This window comes from Aquarana catesbeiana, linkage group LG03, assembly GCF_042186555.1.
Source record: "Aquarana catesbeiana isolate 2022-GZ linkage group LG03, ASM4218655v1, whole genome shotgun sequence".
Classification (NCBI taxonomy): Eukaryota; Metazoa; Chordata; class Amphibia; order Anura; family Ranidae; genus Aquarana; species Aquarana catesbeiana.
Window position 1 is genome coordinate 264,857,510 of NC_133326.1, and position 22,523 is coordinate 264,880,032.

The 22,523-nt window shown below is 40.9% G+C and overlaps 1 protein-coding gene across 1 annotated transcript in view; it reads right to left on the reverse strand.

Annotated features, from left to right (window-relative positions):
• Positions 1-22,523, reverse strand: part of TRHDE (thyrotropin releasing hormone degrading enzyme) — a 1,580,966-nt gene that overhangs the window by 784,554 nt on the left and 773,889 nt on the right. The window contains exon 5 of the mRNA XM_073620033.1: positions 9,160-9,273. Within this exon, the coding sequence (XP_073476134.1) occupies positions 9,160-9,273 (114 nt within the window). The remainder of the gene's footprint in view (positions 1-9,159; positions 9,274-22,523) is intronic.

Below are 22,523 nucleotides of genomic sequence, written 5' to 3' on the forward strand. Positions count from 1 at the left end.
GACAAACACAGGCTGTCAATCCCTATGTGCCCTTCCTGTTGCCAATCCTAATTGAGAGCCCCCCATTTCTGCAGTGCCTGTACTTCCCCCATTCACTGGCCAACCCGGAATTCAGGTGAAAACAGTTGATTTTACGTCACTTGATTTTTTTTCACTGTTATTCATGGAAGAACTCTATAGATCTATTGTGAACCAAAGCAATTTGTATGCTGGTCAATTCATCACCGCTAATCCCCAGTTCACCATGCCAGAGATTGGAAACCTATTACGGTTTCCAAATTTAAGACCTTCCTGGGCCTATCCCTCTTCATGGGCATAACTAAAAAGAGTGAGTTGTGGTCATATTGGTCCACTGACCAAATTCATCATATGCCCCTGTTCTCTGCCTCCATGACCAAGACACAATACAAGCAGATCTTGCGGTTCATGCATTTTAATGACAATGAACTCTGTCGTCCTCGGGGTGACCCTGGATCGGCTCTACAAAATGTTTGCTCTCTATTGTTCTGTAAATATTGTTCTCGCTTTATTGTTACTGTATTTTATAACTGTAATGTTTTATTTTTACTGTGTTTTATTGTATTTGCTTTGCAGGTATGGTATGTCTTACTGTTATACTGTAATGCTACTTTGTTTTATTGTTAACCATTATTTGCTATGCAGGTGCAGCGCGGATTTATTTATTTTGACAGCAACAGCGTTTGCTCCTACTATACGTAAAGCTGTGACTCCAGTGCTGTAGGAGGTATTTCACCACCACAGTTAAAAAAGAGCATATATGCCGAAGCATGGGGGCCAGAGCTTCGGCATATATTGTTTACTCTTTTTTTTGGCACAGATTGTTGTTTTATCGAGTTAATGTTTTATTGTTACCTTTGTTTGCTTTTCAGGTACGCCACTCAGCTGCAGCACTGATTTATTTATCTTGACAACAACAGCATTTGCTCTCATGATAGGTAAATTACCGACTCCCACGCTGTAGGAGGTGATTTCACCACAACAAAAAAACAGTGCATGTATGCCCATTATTAGAAGTGGGTGGATAGAGGGCAGTATTCTAATGGTGGGCATACCCACCAATCAATCTCTTTTTTTTCGTTCCCACAGGCTGCATGAAAAAAAGAACATTACAATATATGCCCAGCAAGGACCATCAACGTACTGGTATGTTGCTGGACTTTGAGTAGTTATACCAGAATGATGCCTGCAGATTTAGGTTTCATCTTGGTATCAATCTTTTCAGCCAGCAGTCGGCTTTCATGTGAAAGCAATCCTCTTCCATGGTTTTCTCGGGCTCTCCTGTTCCACCAGGTGAACCGAGAATGCAGCCGGTGGTTCTGCCAGCTGACCATAGAGCTGATCGGAAACCAGAATGGCTCCAATCATCTCTATGGCCTAAGAAACCGGAAGCTACGAGCATTTCATGACTTAGGTTTCGCAGGATATAAAGAGCGCGATTGGGAAAGCCTTTTATCACACCGATCTTGGTGTGGTCAGATGCTTTGAGGGCAGAGGAGAGATCTAGGGTCTAATAAACCCCATTTTTTTTCAAAAAAAGAGTACCAATATAGTGTGTTTTAGTGCATTAAAATAAAAAATAAAAAAAATGTTTTTTTTCCAAAAAAATTGTGTTTGAAAAATCGCTGCGCAAATACTGCATGGAAAAAAAATCGCAACACCCACCATTTTAATCTGCAGGGCCTTTGCTTTAAAAAAATTTATAATGTTTTGGGGTTAAAAATAATTTTCTAGCAAAAAAAAATATTTTTTCATGTAAACAAAAAGTGTCAGAAAGTGTCAGAAAGGGCTTTGTCTCCAAGTGGTTAGAAGAGTGGGTGATGTGTGGCATAAGCTTCTAATGTTGTTCAAAAAATGCCAGGACAGTTCAACCCTCCCCAAATGACCCATTTTTGGAAAATAGACACCACAAGCTATTTGCTGATAGGCATGTTGAGTCCATGAAACATTTTATATTTTGCCACAAGTTTTGGGAAAATTACAAACATTTTTTTTTTTTTGCAGAAAGTTTTCACTAAATGATATATTGCTCAAACATGCCACGGGCATATGTGAAATTATACCCAAAAATGCATTCTGCTGTTTTTCTTGAGTATGGAGATACCACATGTGTGGAACTTTTTGGGAGCCTAGCCATGTACAGGACCCCAAAAACCAATCACCGCCTTCAGGCTTTCTAAGGGCGTAAAATGGTGATTTCACTTCCTCACTAGCTATCACAGTTTCGGAGGCCCTGAAATGTCAAAATAGCACAACCCCCCTCCCTTAAATTACCCCATTTTGGAAAGTAGATACTTCAAGCTATTTGCTGAAAGGCATGTTGAGTCCATGGAATATTTTATATTTTGCCACAAACTTTTTTTTTTTTTGCACAAAGTTTTCACTACATGATATATTGTTCAAACATGCCATGGTTATATGTGGAATTACACCCCAAAATAAATTCTGCTGCTTCTCATGAGTAAAGGGAAACACATGTGTGGGACTTTTTGGAAGCCTAGCCACATACAGGATGCCAAAGACCATTCACTGCCTTAAGGCTTTCAAAGGGCGTAAAATGGTGATTTTACTCTTCACTACCTATCACAGTTACGGAGGCCCTGAAATGTCAAGATAGCACAACACCCCCCCCCCAAATGACCCCATTTTGGAAAGTAGACACCCCAAGGTATTTGCTAAGAGTCATTGTGAGTATTTTGCAGCTCTCATTTGTTTTTGAAAATGAAGAAGGAAAAGGAATTTTTTTTTATTTTCAAAACTGTGACAAAAAGCGAGATTTGCAAAATACTCAACATGCTTCTCAGCAAATAGCTTGGGGTGTCTACTTTCCAAAATGGGTCATTTGGGGGGGTTGTGCTATCCTGAAGACGTCATTTATGATGAAACATGTAGGGCGTGGCTACGCACTATACGCCATCACGTCGTACACCCCATGTTGTTTGCACACGGGTGTTCGCTATTGATTTTAATCTGCCGGCTTTTTTATATGTATGTTGTGGAGCTTTGTGCTCCGTTTTTTGAACAATAAAGGCTTACGTTTTTTACCACACTATTGGGATCTTTTTGTGATTTTTGCACTCACGGCCCCCCTGGACCATTGAGTGGTTTCCTGTAGATTTACCCCTGGAATGCTGCAGAACACTATAGACCTCGGAGGATCCAGATGTAGGCGCTCAGTCGTCCCAGCCGAGGAACATGGGAATCCATTTGTCCCTGCAGAGGGTTGTATCTGCCTGTGCTTATGACCTTGCTCTAAAGGAGGTCCACCGATTCTGGTAAGGGCACTGGCTTTACTGTTATCCTGGATTCACCTTCAGCCTGGATGCTTACTTCACACATCCCTCTTCCCCTCTCTTCATATGTGGGTCAATGTGGACATACCTGGATGTGTGACTTTTTCTTCACTGGACTTACCTTTTATCTTTTCAATTTTAATTTTTATCCAATATTTTTTCTTGTTTTTGTTTGTATGTTTATGAATGATTTTTTTCACATATAGCTTAAGATTTTTCACATATCTTTTAAGATTTTTTTGATGATTTTTTTATTGTCACTTCAGTATTTAGGCACATGTGGTTTATGATCATGTCATTTGACTGTCTAAATATTGACTTATGTCACCGATTGCAAGCGCACCTATTTTTTATTTTTCTATTTTACACCTCATTGATATTTGTGGTATTTGTTGCAGCTGCAGTCCGTTTTTGTTATTCTGCTTTTTAGCGCAGGTTCCCCCTTTTTATTATTAAATGTATGACTAAAATTGAGTTTATTGGATTTTTTTTATAACAAAAAGTAGAAAATATCATTTTTTTTTCTAAATTTTCTGTCTTTTTCCGTTTATATTGCAAAAAATAAAAATCACAGAGGCAATCAAATACCACCAAAAGAAAGCTCTATTTGTGGGGAAAAAAAAGGATGCAAATTTTGTTTGGGTACAGCATTGCATGACCATGCAATTACCAGTTAAAACAGCGCAGTGCCAAATTGTAAAAAAATGCTCTGATCATTAAGGGGCCAATTCTTCCAGGGCTTAAGTGGTTAACCGGGAAATGTTTAGGCTCAGAAATCCATATGTGCCCTGCCAATCATAAATCCTAGGCAGACTGTAAAGGCTGTGTAGATTTAAACATCTGAGTGAAATAATGCATTAACTCTGCTTGTGTGACTGACATAGGAACATTTTAAATAATTTTGTTGTTCTTTTGGGGCTCCAGTAATTTTATTATTGGCTGTTGCAAATTCTCCTTTTTTTTTTTTTCTATACTAGCTAGTTGTTAGGTAATTTGGACAGGGTAAAATCCCCAAATCCTCACTAAATTTAATAGGTACGATGCCCGGCGGGTGTGGAGAGGCGACTCTTTGTACATCTTGCCACATGTATGCGTTCCTTGATCATCCGATCGAGGGCGAATACTGCTGTGCAAAATGTAAGCACATTGTTTCCCTGGAAGCCCAGGTTCTGAATCTGGGGAAGCAACTGTCAGCACTGAGAAGTCCCTTCATACTAAAGGTGAGCCAGGAACGTACACGGCAGGTGCCGGCAGGGGCCAGCACAGAGGCGGGTGGAGACAAAGAGGTGCAGGCACTAGCAAAGAGTAGATGGGTGACAGTCAGGAGGGGTAGAGGGGGAAGTGCCAGGGAGGCCGATCCAGGACTGGAGCATCCCAATAAGTACGCTCCATTGAGTGACATTGGTGTAACCAGTCAGGGACCAGCACTGCTGGAGATGAGGGACTCTCCTAGCTGCCAGGGGAAGAACTCCTCCAGTGAGAGTGGGGGGGCAGCAAAGGGAAAGGAAAGACAGATTCTGGTGGTAGGGGACTCAATTCTTAGAAGGACAGAGAGGGCAATCTGTAACCAAGACCTGAAGCGCCGAACAGTATGTTGTCTACCGGGCGCTCGGGTTCGGCACATCACGGATCTTGTGGACAGATTACTGGGAGGGGCTGGGGAAGACCCGGCTGTCATGGTGCACGTTGGCACCAATGACAAAGTCAGAGGCAGATGGAGTGTCCTAAAGAATGATTTTAGGGACTTAGGAGCTAAATTGAGGAAAAGGACCTCCAAGGTAGTGTTCTCAGGAATACTACCGGTACATCGAGCCACACCAGAGAGGCAGAGGGAGATTAGGGAAGTAAACAAGTGGCTGAAGAGCTGGTGTAGTAAGGAGGGGTTTGGGTTCCTGGAGGACTGGGCCGACTTCTCAGTCGGTAACCGGTACTATAGAAGGGACGGACTGCACCTAAATGAGGAGGGTGCAGATCTGCTGGGAATGAAGATGGCCAAAAAGTTAGAGGGGTTTTTAAACTAGGCGATGGGGGGAGGGTCCAGAGACAGTGATAGCCAGCGCGGAAGATATTCCAGAGGGTAGTATTGGGGGCATTAGTGGTAGGTTAACCAAAGCACAAAAACACAAGGTGAGTATAGTAGCAAGTCCAAGTTGCAATCTTGAAACACCCAATACGAGGACAATATGCGACCGGTCTAAACTATGTGGCATGTTCACCAATGCCAGGAGCCTGGCGGACAAGATGGGTGAACTAGAGATACTGTTGTACAAGGAGGATTTGGATTTTGTGGGAATTTCAGAGACCTGGTTCAACAGCTCTCATGATTGGCTGGCAAACATTCAAGGGTATACCCTATACCGCAAGGACAGAGAGGGTAAAAAAGGGGGAGGGGTATGCCTATATATCAAGAATAATGTACAAGTGAATGTGAGAGATGACATCACTGAGGGGGCTAGGGAGGAGGTGGAATCTTTATGGGTAGAGCTCCAAAGGGATGAAGCTAAGGGGAAAATAATACTGGGAGTATGCTATAGGCCCCCTAACCTGAGGGAGGAAGTGGAGACGGATCTCCTATCACAAATTGGATTAGCAGCAAGGATGGGAAGTGTTATCATAATGGGGGATTTTAATTATCCAGACATAGACTGGGCGGAGGGAACCGCGCATTCATTTAAGGCTCGCCAGTTCCTTAGTGTCTTGCAGGACAATTTTATGGGTCAGATGGTAGACGCACCAACTAGAAATAAAACATTACTAGATCTACTGATTACCAACAATACAGACCTGATAACAGATGTGGAAATACGGGGCAATTTAGGTAACAGCGATCACAGGTCAATTAGTTTCAGTATAAATCACACAAATAGGAGACATGAAGGGAACACAAAGACATTGAATTTCAAAAGAGCCAACTTCCCTAAACTACAAACCTTGCTAAAAGGCATAAATTGGGATAAAATATTAGGAACAAAGAATACGGAGGAGAGATGGGTTTGCTTTAAGAGCATATTAAATAAGGGCATTAGCCAATGTATCCCATTGGGTAATAAATTTAAAAGAGCGAACAAACATCCTGGATGGCTTAACTCCAATGTAAAAATGCATATAAAAGCAAAGGAGAAGGCCTTCAAAAAATACAAGGTTGAGGGATCATCCACAGCATTCAGAATTTATAAAGAATGCAATAAGAAATGTAAGGGTGCAATTAGGTTGGCTAAGATAGAACATGAAAGACACATAGCGGAGGAGAGCAAAAAAAATCCCAAGAAATTCTTTAAGTATGTAAACAGTAAAAAAGGGAGGACAGACCATATTGGCCCCATAAAGAATGAGGAAGGACATCTGGTTACAAAGGATGGGGAGATGGCAAAGGTATTGAATTTATTCTTCTCCTCAGTCTTCACGAGTGAATCGGGGGGCTTCAGTAACCAAAACTGCAGTGTTTATCCTCATGACACAACACAGGAAGCACCTACATGGTTAACAGAGGACGGAATTAAAATTAGACTTGAGAAACTTAACATTAATAAATCACCGGGACCAGATGGCTTGCATCCGAGGGTACTTAGGGAACTCAGTCAGGTGATTGCCAGACCGTTGTTCCTAATTTTTACAGACAGTCTATTGACTGGAATGGTACCAGCTGATTGGAGAAAAGCCAATGTAGCACCAATATTTAAAAAGGGCCCAAAAAACATCCCTGGGAATTACAGACCAGTTAGCCTAACATCAATAGTATGTAAACTCTTGGAGGGGATGATAAGGGACTATATACAAGATTTTAGTAATAAGAATGATATCATTAGCAGTAATCAGCATGGATTCATGAAGAATCGTTCTTGCCAAACCAATCTATTAACCTTCTATGAGGAGGTGAGTTGCCATCTAGATAAAGGAAGGCCCGTAGACGTGGTGTATCTGGATTTTGCAAAAGCATTTGACACAGTTCCCCATAAACGTTTACTGTACAAAATAAGGTGCGTTGGCATGGACCATAGGGTGAGTACATGGATTGAAAACTGGCTACAAGGGCGTGTTCAGAGGGTGGTGATAAATGGGGAGTACTCAGAATGGTCAGGGGTGGGTAGTGGGGTTCCCCAGGGTTCTGTGCTGGGACCAATCCTATTTAATTTGTTCATAAACGACCTGGAGGATGGGATAAACAGTTCAATCTCTGTATTTGCAGACGATACTAAGCTAAGCAGGGCAATAACTTCTCCGCAGGATGTGGAAATCTTGCAAAAAGACCTGAACAAATTAATGGGGTGGGCGACTACATGGCAAATGAGGTTCAATGTAGAAAAATGTAAAATAATGCATTTGGGTGGCAAAAAAATGAATGCAATCTATACACTGGGGGGAGAACCTCTGGGGGAATCTAGGATGGAAAAGGACCTGGGGGTCCTAGTGGATGATAGGCTCAGCAATGGCATGCAATGCCAAGCTGCTGCTAATAAAGCAAACAGAATATTGGCATGCATTAAAAGGGGGATCAACTGCAGAGATAAAACGATAATTCTCCCGCTCTACAAGACTCTGGTCCGCCCGCACCTGGAGTATGCTGTCCAGTTCTGGGCACCAGTCCTCAGGAGGGACGTACTGGAAATGGAGCGAGTACAAAGAAGGGCAACAAAGCTAATAAAGGGTCTGGAGGATCTTAGTTATGAGGAAAGGTTGCGAGCACTGAACTTATTCTCTCTGGAGAAGAGACGCTTGAGAGGGGATATGATTTCAATTTACAAATACTGTACTGGTGACCCCACAATAGGGATAAAACTTTTTCGCAGAAGAGAGTTTAATAAGACTCGTGGCCACTCATTACAATTAGAAGAAAAGAGGTTTAACCTTAAACTACGTAGAGGGTTCTTTACTGTAAGAGCGGCAAGGATGTGGAATTCCCTTCCACAGGCGGTGGTCTCAGCGGGGAGCATTGATAGCTTCAAGAAACTATTAGATAATCACCTGAATGACCGCAATATACAGGGATATGTAATTTAATACTGACACATAATCACACACATAGGTTGGACTTGATGGACTTGTGTCTTTTTTCAACCTCACCTACTATGTAACTATGTAACTATGTAACTATGTAACTGTGCATTACTCTAGCTGATCAATTTACACTTGGACATATCTTGCTGTAGTGAGCATTTTAAAGAAAGCAATATGTCATTCAAACCAAACACTCTCGGTGGCTAGAATGTTAGAAACAGGATAAATAAACAGATGTCAGATTGTGCAGTGCGCTGCAAGTGTAATGTGCCATTATTTTTATTTACAGGGCATTTAGAAGCTGGAGATGCCAAGGGGAATATTGACTCTGATCTGTTAGGAACTGTCCCTGAAATTTGATCAGTGGGTAGCTATGGAGCTGTTCCTTGGAGCAGGGAAGAACTTGGGAGCTGCAGCTGCTGGATGGACCACTTCCATTTTGGGAATTCTGCCACTCTGCTGCTACAAAGAATTCAGTCAGCTTGTGGGGCTTCCCCTTGTGGGATAATCTCTGGTACATCCTCTAGGCCCTGCAAGGTAGAGAGCTGCTTCAGAGTATAAGATGCTGCTGATGAAAGTCATCATGAGCCATTAGATGTTTAGGAGAGCTGGAGGTAAAAGTTTAAGTGAACCCCTCTCAGAGCTTCCAAGCCACAATTCTTGAAATGCTATCTTTTATCATATGGTTATTAAGTAGTTATAACATTATCCATTGTGTCTATATGTAAATGATTTAAAAGGAGGGGCCCCTATTGAATACAATTCCTGCAGTATGAGCCTACTCAAAACATATTTCACCTTTGTCTGTTTGCGATTCGAAGTATTAAAACATTAGATATGAAAAAAGGCTTACCATGTTCCATCCTGGATAGAGGTAGTCTGTTCCAACAAATTCAAAATAGTGAGCAAGTCCTTCCTTTAACCACACATCTTCCCACCATACTGGTGTAACCAGATCTCCAAACCACTGCAAAAAAAGGACAATAAGTAACATTAAAGTGTTTGTAAACCTAAAAAAAATACACTACATCTTTAAATTAGTTAACTATGATTTGTCATGTCAGCATTATTGTTCTACCTGCTGATGTTCTATCTTACCTGGTTGATCCTGTTGGTGCTGCTCCTCTTAAAAGTAAACTGACCACAGTAAGCATGACAGCGGATCCATGCATCCGTGGTCAGTTTACTTTTTGTGTCATCCTGCTGAAGATACAGGCAAGCTGTGCAGGAGAACAGCATGCCTGTAACCTATGTAGTCAGTATACAGCTATAAACCCCCATCCCTCATACATTGACTGACAATGCAGTCTCCTTCAGGAGGAAGTGACATTATGTTGCTGGGTGGGTCTGATTGAGTTCCATTGCATGGAAATGCAGAAGCTCAGCAGCAACTACATTTCCTGTAATGATATACATGCCCCATTGCTGTGGAAGCATTAGCAATCATGTGACCTGCACTTCTGAAGCCAGACAAAACTATAAAGGAAAGGTTTAAAAAACAAAAACAAAGCACACAGTCAATATAGGCTTAATTTTAACTATTAAAGATTATTTTATCATTAGCAAGGTTCACAACTACTTTAATACTGTTATATTAATACTGCAATAGTATTTTAGTTACAATTAGTACTTTGCAGTTTTGTTTATTTAACATGTGACTTGTGAAGTATAGAGATAGATAATTTTGTTACCGAAGCATTAGATTACATTAACATTAATAATTATGTTTTCACTTTTAGTTGGATGTTTATACACCCCTAAGTGAGTAAAGTCTGTAAATATGGAGATACCCTTTAAAAACTACCAATTTAATTTCAACTGAAGTAAATTACATTTTTGAAGGATTTTAATAGAAGTGGAGAAATGAGCGCTAATGTGTTAATTTACAGCAATGACTTAACAGTAATACACCATGGGAAAAAAGAATAAAGTGGTTTATAAAGACGGATGTGATATGAAAGGTTAAATACAACCAGTTTCTAGTAAAAAGTAGTTGTAAATAGCTGTTTACACTGTAATCTCTGGTATTTAATGTTAAGAAGAGGGGGAAATACAAATCAGTATTATCAAATATCGATCAATGATCACCTGTCATCCTTTATTACATTTTGTTTCACTCATCCTCTATTAATCATTGCTCATAACTAGGGATGATCAGAGTTTGGTTCATGAATAAATTTAGACCTAACTTCAGCTGTACAGATGTTTGAAATAAATTTGAACTTAAGGGACATTGCACTGCCAAATGTCCTAAAATGCATCACAAACAACTGTCATTGGCCCAAACCTTGCACCTAACCTTTGATTTTCAAGTGTATCTATGGTCAAAAATTAAAATGGTATATTCATTTCCACATTATATTACATTTATTATTGGTCTACTCCTATTAATCCGAATGATCTTGAAGATGGTAAACTTACTTTGTAATGATCCCTATTCATTTACTTCCCTGAGTTCTGTGATACATATTCACCATGCCCTGTGAGTAGGCACTACTGTGTTACACATTTCACAGAGTCTGTCTTTTGAACTACAGATGTGCTGAGAGGAGGAGTTTCGGGAGACAGAGTTATTACGGGAATCACTGTTTGCAGGCAGCAAGATACCATGGGATATGTAGTCCTTAGAAATTTAATGTAAGCAACAGAGGAGAAATTGCAAAGCATGCAGAGAATCCAGAAAGTTCTTGAAAGGTGATGGTCACAGGCAAGGAGTACTTACATCAAGAAAAGAGATTTTTCAGGTAAGCTTTATTGGATTGTCAAAAAATAACTATAGTTGTAATTGCTATTACAATGCTGATCTTATAAAATTAAAATCTATGCTGTGACTCCTTCAACCACCATACCTCTACGACAAGTCTGTCATTTTTGCCATACATGTAAAAGTCACCATTTTTGGTTGTTACTCAATATTCAAAATGCTCACATAACTGTGGTGGATCAGGGGGCACCCATCAACAATGCATGGGGGGCTGGTACAGGGGCACCAAAGCGAACCGCTGTGAGGTGGAGCCCTGACAGGGACAGAAGGGGAGTGCTGAGATCTAATATGTAGAATAGGGCCACTAAGTAATCTTATATGGAATAAGCTAGGCAACAAACACAATAGTCAGGGGGATGATTACTAAGACTCTAGGATAGAGATACACAGTTGTAAGTAAGCATAAATCATAACAAAATGGATGATATAAATTTCCCAATAGAACCTAGAACAAAAGAGACCCTAGAAATAAGACAGCATATCTATGCTAGTGTTATAAGTAGATATCCATGTGGCCAAACTAGACCGCACAGTATGTAGTGTGGCGACCTCACCTGTGTAATACAGGAATAGCCACTTGGGCCAATATTAGAGAGCCAAGATTAATTTGATGCTAGGTGGAGAGATATTAAAAGAAATAATACATTTGTGTATTAAACCCCAGTAGTCAGATATTCTAGACAAACAGATACAATAAGGTGGTCTGTGAGTAACAGCAAGCCTGCAGCAATAGTTAGAACAATCTAGTTAACAAAAGCAATATCTCAATCAATGTAATAGTAAAGCTAGGCAGTTTGGCCTATAGATCATCACCAACATTAGCCAAAGCACCAACCTTTAACTCTTCTGCACAGACAATCCCACTGTCAGCCAAGCCGCCTACTCCCCCCACTGAGGGAGGCTCTGCTATACCCTGCAGCACACGCTGCCGCCCACCGTCGAGCACACTGTCATCACTCATGTGTGAGGCCCAGCCCACCGGAGCTTCCGTGGAACAGAGCCAGAGGAAAAGGTTGCCCCAGAGGTTGTTCATCCACTTCTGAGGTTGCAGTCTCTTCCCTTGGCCCTGTTGTTCCCCCTCCTAACACTGACAAGGGAAACACAGGAGAATGTTCACACAAATCAGAGGCTTCCCTAGGAGTACCTCCAGACTCTGAAGAAGCACTTAATGGGGAATCTGGTCAATCCCAGAGAGAGTTTTGGAAAATCCCTTCCCACAATGGCGTCATGTGGTAGTTGGAAAACCAGACCCATCTGATAACATAGGTTACCTAGGGAGGTTTCAAAGGACACTGTTGCCACAGGATACTCTCAAGTGTCCCCATGTACACAAATGATCACCATTTTTCTAGAACACAATACTTTTTTTGCTACTTATTCAGCTTTTACCAAGGTAACCAGGCTACCCAAATCCAACAATACAACAACATTTTTAGTATCTACACATGAAGTTTTCTCATTTCCCCTTATTTCAGTACATGCAACCGTTGCAAATAGAGAGATATTAGAAGCAGTCCCCAGTGTATCTTTTGTTCCACCTTTTTCTCTCTCTACCACCATGCATTGGTGCCATCCTACCTGTAGCTGTGGATGGTCTGGTCTTGAGGTGGAAAGTCAATGAGTCTTTGAAAGAATCTCAGTGGCTAGGTACCTTTCCACTAGGTCCACAAGTTTGTCCGGTGTTTTCAAATCTCCATGGCTCACCCAACTTTGGAAGGCAACAGGGAGGGATCTCATAAATTTTTCCATGAAGTCCTGTTCCACAATTTTTGGTCCAAGTTTTTGGCTGCAGCCATTTTCTGGTTAAATGAATATGATCATACATTTGTGACCAGGGTAGTTTTCTGAGCTGATATCAGCAGCTATGTATATGCTCAGCCCAGGAAGCCAGGAATACACCTAGTCATGCTAATATTTCTAACAATCATAGTTCTTGCCTTTCACAGGTTGCAGGTCATAGTAAGCCTTTTGGGATTCTTCAAATAGGGGCACACTAGTCCAGCTAACTGTTCTTTAAACCAACTTTCTTTTTCAGATATCTTTCAAAGGTGGTCAAAAACATCTCACGGTCATCATCTTCTGTCATCTTTGGCAAGAGATGTACACTACAGGAATCACTCTCAGCCTTGGTCTGATGCTTCTGTTGAAGCTGTTTTATGATGGTTTCAATTTGTTGTTGGTATTTCTGTTCCTGCTGTGCCAGCAATCCCGTGTGGTGGGCCTCTGCCTGTTCCAAGGCTTGCTGCTGGGTTTCCAAGCTCTGTTGGTGGGCCTCTTTTTGGGTTGAAAAGCTCTGCTGCAGGGCTGCAAGGCTCTGTTGTTGGGCTGCAAAGCTCTGCTGTAAACTTGCATTTGTCTGCTGTTGATTTGCATTCGCCAGAGCAAGCTGTCTTAGTAAGTCCTCTATGCTGGCCTTGGTGGAATTAGCTCAGCAGCAGGTTGTACATAACTCCCTGGGTGATTCTACAGCATGGATAAAAGGCACAGCAGATAGGAGAATTTTGGTGAAACAAAAGCACTGTATATTTATAAAGTCCATGTCCACAAAGTACAGGCATCAAAACAGCAAAATAACACAAAAACAGAAAATAAATCCTTGCCACGTTGAGCGGGTAACTCCAAACACTGGTCCTTGCCTAACTGCCCTAAAGCAAACTACTGCTGCCCAGGCACCTGACTATAACACAGAACATATCATAGTCCTTAGTTACACAGACTTAAACTTAGCACACAGGTAAGTTGCTGCTCTCTAGTCTGTCCTGTTCCAGGGTGCAGCATCTTCCCTAAGCAGCAGGGAGTTTTATAGAGCTCAAAGTGCTCAGACCTGCTTCAGCTGGGCATGTTAACCTCTCAGTGAATCAAGCAAGCTCAATGCACAGCACAAAAAAAAGTCTGTATACTACTTAAAGTGGAGGGCCACCCTGAAAAAAAGAAATTCACCAAAAATCCTAAAAAAAAATAAAAAAAAAAACATTTGAAAAAAAAAAATTAAACTTATCTAAACCCTTGCTGCTAGGCAGTCTTCCTAATCTGCCTCTTCCTTTTCCGTGTTCTGCTCCTCGGTGAGCAGCCCCGATGTCTTCTGGGAACTGTGTGTGTTCCCAGAACACCACGGGGCCATTCACAGAGTGCCGCGCCGCTTGTGCGTGCGCAGTAGGAATTTGGCAGTCAAGCCACAAGGTTCCACTGCCTGTTTCCCTTACCTAGGATGGCGGTGCTGGGACCCGAGAGCCGAGGGACGGGTCGGCCTCGGGCGGCCAGCATCGCGGGCACCCAGGACAGGTAAGTACTTATTTAAAGTCAGCAGCTACAGTGTTTGTAGCTGCTGACTTTTAATTTTTTTTTTAAGGCCGGAATCCTGCTTTAAACCTCTCAGCCAAGTCATTGATTCATACTTACAACCGCACGTGATCTCATTGCCTTCTTTTATGAATTCACTTTTTACAAAAATTTAAAAATGTGTGTACCTGAAGACTCTTTTTTAGTAACTATTGATGTTGAAGCATTGCATAATTCCATACCTCGTGTATGTTGAATGGCTGCTATAAGAAGATTTCTGCAAGGTATACAAGTGTAGCGCACTACTCCCTTGGGAGCTGCTAGTTTAGCTCATCACCTTTCCATTAGTGTTGCTCCGTTCTTCCTCCCCTGCACAAATAACACATCAGCAGACAGTCCAGAACATTTGAGCTTTACGGTTCCTGTAATGGTAGTTATAACCTCTTCCCTTAGTGAACTGACAGTGCCTCTCTGAAAGACACTTGTTATTGGATGCTGGATGTACTAGGCCTCACCTGCCCATGTTGACTCCTGTGATCCTCCCAAGCCAGTTCAGGAAAAGTCCGGGCGTACACCGATCTACTTCATCCCTTTAACAGCTACTTCCTGCTCCGCATGTCCAGAACCATACCAGCCAGTAATATCTGATCCATGACTCCTGGAGTTTCTTGTGGTGATTTTGTGATGACGAACCATCCAACACTGAGGTCTCTGAACCCTCAGTGCCTTCCGGTCCATGGATTTTCGCTATCTGGCCCTGGGAGCATTACACCCCCAGGCCTTCAAGCCTGGACCCCTGAGGGTCACATTCTTGCAGCCTTTCTGGATCAAAATCCCATCTCCAACCCTCTCAGGAAACATGTGACCTTAGCTTTTATAACAGTCCCGCTTCTGCTCAAGCAAAACAATGATTCAGAGGGGTCTGATGGTTCAGAGGGGTCTCCAAAAACTACCTGCCACTCTTCTCCTTCAGTCCACCCACTTTCCAGAACATTTCAGAGAAAGTGATGGAAATCTTACAGGGCAGAGTGTAGGTGGCCACACCCTCCTCTATTCTATCAAATCTCCCAACCCAATTAAACCCAACCAGGCTTAAACCAACAGGGTAATGCACTGGCAATTTTACCTAACACTAACCCTTACTAACTAGTTAGCACACACCTAAGTAGGTGGGCACTACAAAAGATTGGTCGCTCAATTAATTCATGCTTTAAGGATTGGAGTTCATCCTAGGCCACAATGTCTTCCTTTTTGGTGGCTCTCACTACCTCCAGGTGCAAGGCATAGCAATGGGGACATATTGCGCCCCATCCTACGCCAATTTGTAACTGGGGGAGTGAGAGCAGTCTTTCCTCTCTGAAGAGGACCTGTTGGTGTACCACTGCCACATTACTATGTGGCAAAGGTACATAGATGATGTTTTTCTCATCTGGGAGGGATCAGAGGAGTTTTTAACCCAATGCCTAGCCAGCATGAACTACGACCATAATCTCAAATTCATCATGACTTATAGTAAGGATGCAGTTACAAATGTACAACAGTGTACAAATGTACAAAGTGAGTTCAAAAAGAGCCCAATGGTCAGCTATCAAGTAGCATCTTTCACAAAAGTACAGCAGTCAACACCATCCTGCATGTTACCAGCTTTCACTCACAGGCATTTTTAAAGACTATACTATAAAACTATAAGACTATAGACTAGTCAGTATTTGATTTTACAACATAAATGTTCTTCTAAACCTGCCTTTTAAATGGAAGCAGATCAATTAAAGAGAGTCGGCTTGAAAGGGGCCACTCTAAAACATGCCTCCGGAAAGCATACAATCATGCAATCCAACATTCATGTGAGACAATTCTATTTAGGAAAAATGAAGGCCTTAAACAGAATGTTCGGGTTATTCTAAGATATAACAACCAACATAAGGAAATCAATAAGACTCCATCCATTACTTTTAAGCATGCCACTTCCTTTGAAAAGATGGATTGATCCAGAGTGAGTTCAGGGGTGATAAACATCAGGACCCTTACCTGTACCTAGGTACATACCCCTGTGGTAGTTGTTCCTATTGCCCTTATATGATTGGGAGGAATATGGTGACATTGCCCAAATGGGGAAACATTCAAATTATGTAATTTTGCCAATTTTCATACAATGGGGGCGGTCTTGTGACTGTGACACCTTTTATGAAACAATAATTTTGGCGTTGTATGTACATACACATCCAGTGTAGTATGAAAATTGGAAAATTTATACCTTCCAGTCGGTAGACATGTGGCACAGGTCCACAAATACAAATTTCCTAAGGTATGGTTTGATGCCTTGGACCGAATACATATACCCCGAAGGAAAGGAGATTGTAATAAATCCCTTCTCCTAATTAGAAAAGGAATGGATTTACAAACTAAACTAAAAAGTCACCTCCCTCCTGGGCTTAAATGATACCATTACATAAAAACTCTTTTTAAAAGATTTGTCATCTGGTAAAACTGATTAGTGGCATTTTTAGTATCCTCCTTTTTCTTCCTGTCTTTTTCACTCGTGTCTTATAATATTTATTTACATTTTTTAACAGTTTATTCATTTTTGGTTAGAGTCCTCCTTTGTAGACCACCTGGAGTGTTCTTAGGTGGGTGTTCTCTATCTTCTGCCCCCCGGCGCTACAGGACTGGGCGGACAGCAGTTTTTTACTCCCCCTTGCCCTCCCTTTAGTCTTAGTCTGCTCTGCCTTGGTGTTGGGTCCCCCTTTATAGAAAAGTACTCTGGCCATGAGTTGGGACAGGTTGGACTGACTTGACACCCCGGCGGCATTCTGGGGTCCCATTTTCGTGCGTGGTTGCCTCTGCACAGGCATGTGATGTGATTTCTATTGCACTGTGCTCGCATTCATGCCGGGGTAATCGCGGGGCAGTGGATGGATTCTTCCTGCCCTTGGATATCGAGGGGTTTACAGATGGAGCGCAGATTGGCGCTGTTTTCATCAGTGGCGATTGGACAGGATTGGCTGGCCCAGAAAGTCTCCCCCCACAGGTGTTGGCCCTAATTAGTGTTTCAACCAGACATATACAGCATACTAGCATAGCAATTTTTTGTTCTCTCACATGGTTTGCCCAGCGTGAAGAGATGTTCTGTTTTTGTGACCACTTTTTGTAAATGCTATTTTTAAATTTTTTCTTTTTTTTGTGAGTTCATTGCTAATTATTATTAAATACTGATTATGTTTTTTCTCTTTATTATTCTATTGCCCTTAGGCCTTAATATCTAACAAAACCACATGTTTTGTAGTGGTCCATTCCTCTCCAGCTGGTTGTTTTCATCTTCTCTGTTTCTGGTTAGAATCCTCTTTTGCTTTATTTAATCATGGTCTATTTTTCTGCCCCGTTTTCCTTTTTGCCTAACCTCTTGGTATTTATCGGCCAGGTCTTTGCTGTGGGGGCTGACACATTGAGTTTCCCATGGTGGTCATATAATCTGTGGCTCCTTGTGGGCTCAACTGTGGGGACATCCAGTCCTGGAAGCACTCCTTGGTGACATAAAGGAAATCTATTTCTTTACCACATGATTGATGAAGTGCAGTAATACTATTATTGATACTCAGTGCCTTATTATCGTTTTGAGACCAATATATTTTTTGTATATGTTTCTTATTTTTCTATATTGTTTTATAGCACTACTACCCCTGTTACCCCTTGAAGAAGATTGGAAAGCTCAAGAGCAATTTAACTTAGGCATGCAACCCTTATGTTGTTGGATAATATGCTGAAGGCTAAGGTGTTACCCATATGGTGTATCCAGTACAGATGGGTTGCAGGATTCACAGCTTTAAGTATTGTAAAATAGGCTTTTCAGCTTAAAATACAGCTCTATAGATAGCTTTCGTAGTGCACTCTGTACTGCTAGCTCATTCAATATACCCAATAAGCATTGTTTTGGATCTCATTAAACAACTGTCTGGAACACCAAATGTATTGTATGAGGAACAACAAGCCAATAGCTAAGAAGCTTAGAATTTAATCCCCCCAAATTTAATCCCCCCAAGCATGTGGGTTAAATTACTGCAATATTTATGACATTTACCACAAAGAGGTTCCTCTGACAAATCCATTTTAAAAAGTTTCAGTGGTGTATAGTGAGTGTGCAATACCATATATATTTGAGAGAGGACTGTCAGAGAATACCAACCAGCCATTTGACTAATAGAAATGTGCATGTCAGAAGACGTTTGGCTAATAGAATGCGTGCATGAATGTTCACAGATCGGCTAACAGGAATGCACGTGTGCGCATGAGAACGGGTGCACAATGTATGCTGGTGCCAGATGGGCTATTTAGGGATGCTTCTGCCTATTGCTCTATGCTGACTGGTCTTCAGCTTTCCCCGTGTCCTGTGTACCTCCAGTGTGTTTCCTTGGTTGCTGACTTGGCTTACTCCTGACCTGATATCGGATTCCACTTCTGTATTTTCGTTAGTTACTGACACGGCTCGTTTCTGACTTTGGGTCTGCTCCTAATTTGGTACTTTGTTGCCCACCTGTTAATGACCTTGGCTATCAGATTACCACGTTCTTTTCTCTGATTAAATACAGTTTGGACTGGCACAACTCATTGAAAAAGGCATCTAGGACATGAGCATAATCACCCCAATGTCACATAGTATATTGCATAGGGTTAAAGATGGGAGTAGGGGACAGTTGCCAATCAAGGGAGGGAGTCTGCACTATAACTTCATGCTTAAGTTGCAAATAATAAAAGTGCATGTGATCAGGAAGATCAAATGCACTTTTTATTATTTATCAAAAAAGGATAGTAGAGTGCCTTCTTAAAATATACCGTATGTGAATGTGCCATTGTAAAAGCCTTCAACTCAACTGCATATTGTAATTTAGCTAACTCAGCATAGGCATTGCTCATCCAAATAGGACTATAGGCAGTGAAACTCATAACTTGTTGTAGCTGTTTAGCCTTAGTCCTTATGCATTAGAATATACGTTGAAAATGCTTTATTGGGTTTGTGGAAATTAAGATACCCCAATCCTGTTAGTAGCATTTGTGAATTTGTTAAAACAACAGATAGAGTGGAGTCCCTGATTACGTTACGGCACCTGGAGACTAGGTCATATTCCCAAACATGTGCTGCAACTGAGATGCCAGGCATTATTATAACAAATTGGGTAATGTTACCCCTTTTGAACATTACAGCTTTTCCAGTTTCATCCTAGGTGACCAATTCCTCTATAACAAAGTTTTAAAGATAGGGTTAATGTACAAAAATAGTTAACAGACTAACCACCAGTGTATTGTGTAAAAAGTATAAAGGTTGGGCATAAATATCATTTTAATAAGATTGGTCCTGCCCATTAGAGACCCATTAGAAACCACAATGTATTCAAACTTTTAACTTTATCACTAAAACGAGCCAAAAGAGGCATAACATTTAGATGGCAGTAATCAGCAAGGTTACGGGATATCTCAATACCAAAATATTTGAAAGAAGTTGTAATTTGCACAGGGCAAAAGGAGGAGAAGTTCTGAGTAGCAACCCTATCTAACAGCATCAGGGCAGATTTTGTCCAGTTGATGGTAAGCCCTATATGTGCATCTAATATAGAAATGGTAGACTGCTTGAAGCGAGGAATCAATGTCACCTAGCAGCAAAAGCATGTCATCTGCATACAGCATATACATACATACAGTATTATTATTTGAACTAATCAAAGCTGCCAATGGTTTGATGGCAAGGGTAAATAATAACCACTTCAATACAGGGCACACCTTCCCGCCCAGACCAATTTTCAGCCTTCAGTGCTCTCACACTTTGAATGACAATTACTCTGCCATGCTACACTGTATCCAAACAATTTTTTATCATTTTTTCTCACAATTAGAGCTTTCTTTTGGTAGTATTTAATCACCGCTAGGTTTTTTATGTTTTGCGATATAAGCGAAAAAAGAGCGAACATTTTGAAAAAAAAAATACTTTTTTTTTAGTTTCTAGTGTAAAATTTTGCAAATAAGTAATTTTTCTTCATGAATTTGGGCCAAAATGTATACTGCTATACTCTTTTATACTCTTTGGTAAAATTAACCCAAATTAGTGAATATTATTTAGTCTGTGTGAAAGTTAAAGTGTCTACAAGCTAGGGTGCAAATCACTGAAAATTGATCACATCTAATCACACCTGATGTATTGAAGGCCTATCTCATTTCTTGAGACACTAACAATCAAGGAAAGTACAAATGACCCCTTTTGGAAAGTAGACAGTCCAAGGCATTTAGTAAGAGGCATGGTGAGTTTTTTGAAGTTATAATTTTTCCCCACAATTCTTGGGAAAATGAAGACATTTTTTTTTTACACAGACATTGTATTGACAGATTATTTCTTGAACACAGCATGCGCATACTTGCAACTACACCCAACAATACATTCTGCTACTCCTCCTGAGTATGGCGATACCACATATGTGAGACTTTTACACAGCCTGGCCACATACAGAGGCCCAACATCCAAGTAGCATTTTCAGGCATTCTAGGAGCAAAATTACACATATAATTTCATGACGACCTATCTCAATTTTGAAGGCCCTGGAGCACCAGGACAATGGAAACGCCCACAAAATGACCCCATTTTGGAAAGAAAACACCACAAGGTATAATCTATGAGGCATAATGAGTCTTTTGAATGGTTCATTTTTTCCAGAAGTTTTCGCAAAATGTGGGAAAAAAAATGAAAACGCATTTTTTTTACACAAAGTTGTCCATTTATAAGATATTTCCAACACATAGCATGTACATAGCAAAAATGCAAAAATTACACCCCAAAATACATTCTGCTACCACATGGCGATACCACATGTGTGAGACGTTTACACAGCCTGGCCACATACAGAGGCCTAACATCCAAGTAGCACCTCCAGGCATTCTAGGAGCAAAATTACACATATCATTTCATGACGACCTATCTCACTTTTGCTTTGTGAAAACGAGCTGGGACCAGGTTTTACACTATTGGAGCTTCTCTTATCTTTCATGCTATATTTACCACTATGAGCGGGGGAGATACGATGGGATCTGAGTTTCTTTAAATCCATTTGGTGTCTTTGGATGTCTTTGACCACCTACGATTCCTGTATTTGAGTCCATCTATTCAGCTCCGGAGGGCTAATTTTACACAAGCTTCCCCTGACCCTCTGTAGTGGGGGGTCATGGGGCTCTTGTAAGCGGCCAATTTTATCACTGGTGGTGGACTGCACGTAACATTTTCCACGTCATGACAGATTTCATATGTCTCTCATACTGATGGACTTTTTTAATGTGGCAATTTTCTTTCATTTTTTCATTTATTTTTTCACGGGTGTTTGATTACATGTTTGGACACTTTATTACACATTTTTGCATTTATTAATTTTAAATTTCATAATTTGAGAATATATCATTTGTGGGTATTTGTTCATGCTATATTAGTTTATGGTTTAGGGATAATATCATCAATTGACTATGCATTATTGAGCCAATGCTGTAGCGCGATTCTATTATTACCTATATATTTTTTACTGTTTTTGTTGTGCAGGAGAATCACTGCTTTTTTCACATATTCGCCAATTGTTTTAATTTTACTTATTTGTGTTATAACACAATATTTTGGGACACCTTAGCGCAGTTTTTCTTTTTTTTTTTTTCTCACTTTTGAAGGCCCTGGAGCACCAGGACAATGGAAACACCCACAAAATGACCCCATTTTGGAAAGCAAACACCCCAATTTATAATCTATGAGGCATAATGAGTCTTTTGAACGGTTCGTTTTTTTCCAGAGGCTTTCGAAAAACGTGGGGAGAAAATGAAAATGCATTTTTTTTTTATACAAAGTTGTCTTTTTAAAAGGTATTTTCAACACATAGCATGTACATAACAAAAATGACACCCCAAAATACATTCTGCTACTCCTAAGTTTAACAATACCACATGTGTGACACAGCCTGGCCATATACAGAGACCCAACATTCAAATAGCACCTCCAGTCGTTCTAGGAGCATAAATGACACATATAATTTCCTGACTACCGATCACATTTTTGAAGGCCCTTCATATTTCTAACACATAACATGTACATACCAAATAACAAAAGATTACCTGTGGTTTTAGTAGTGCAGTGGTCCACAGAGGAGAGCATCGGTCCAGGC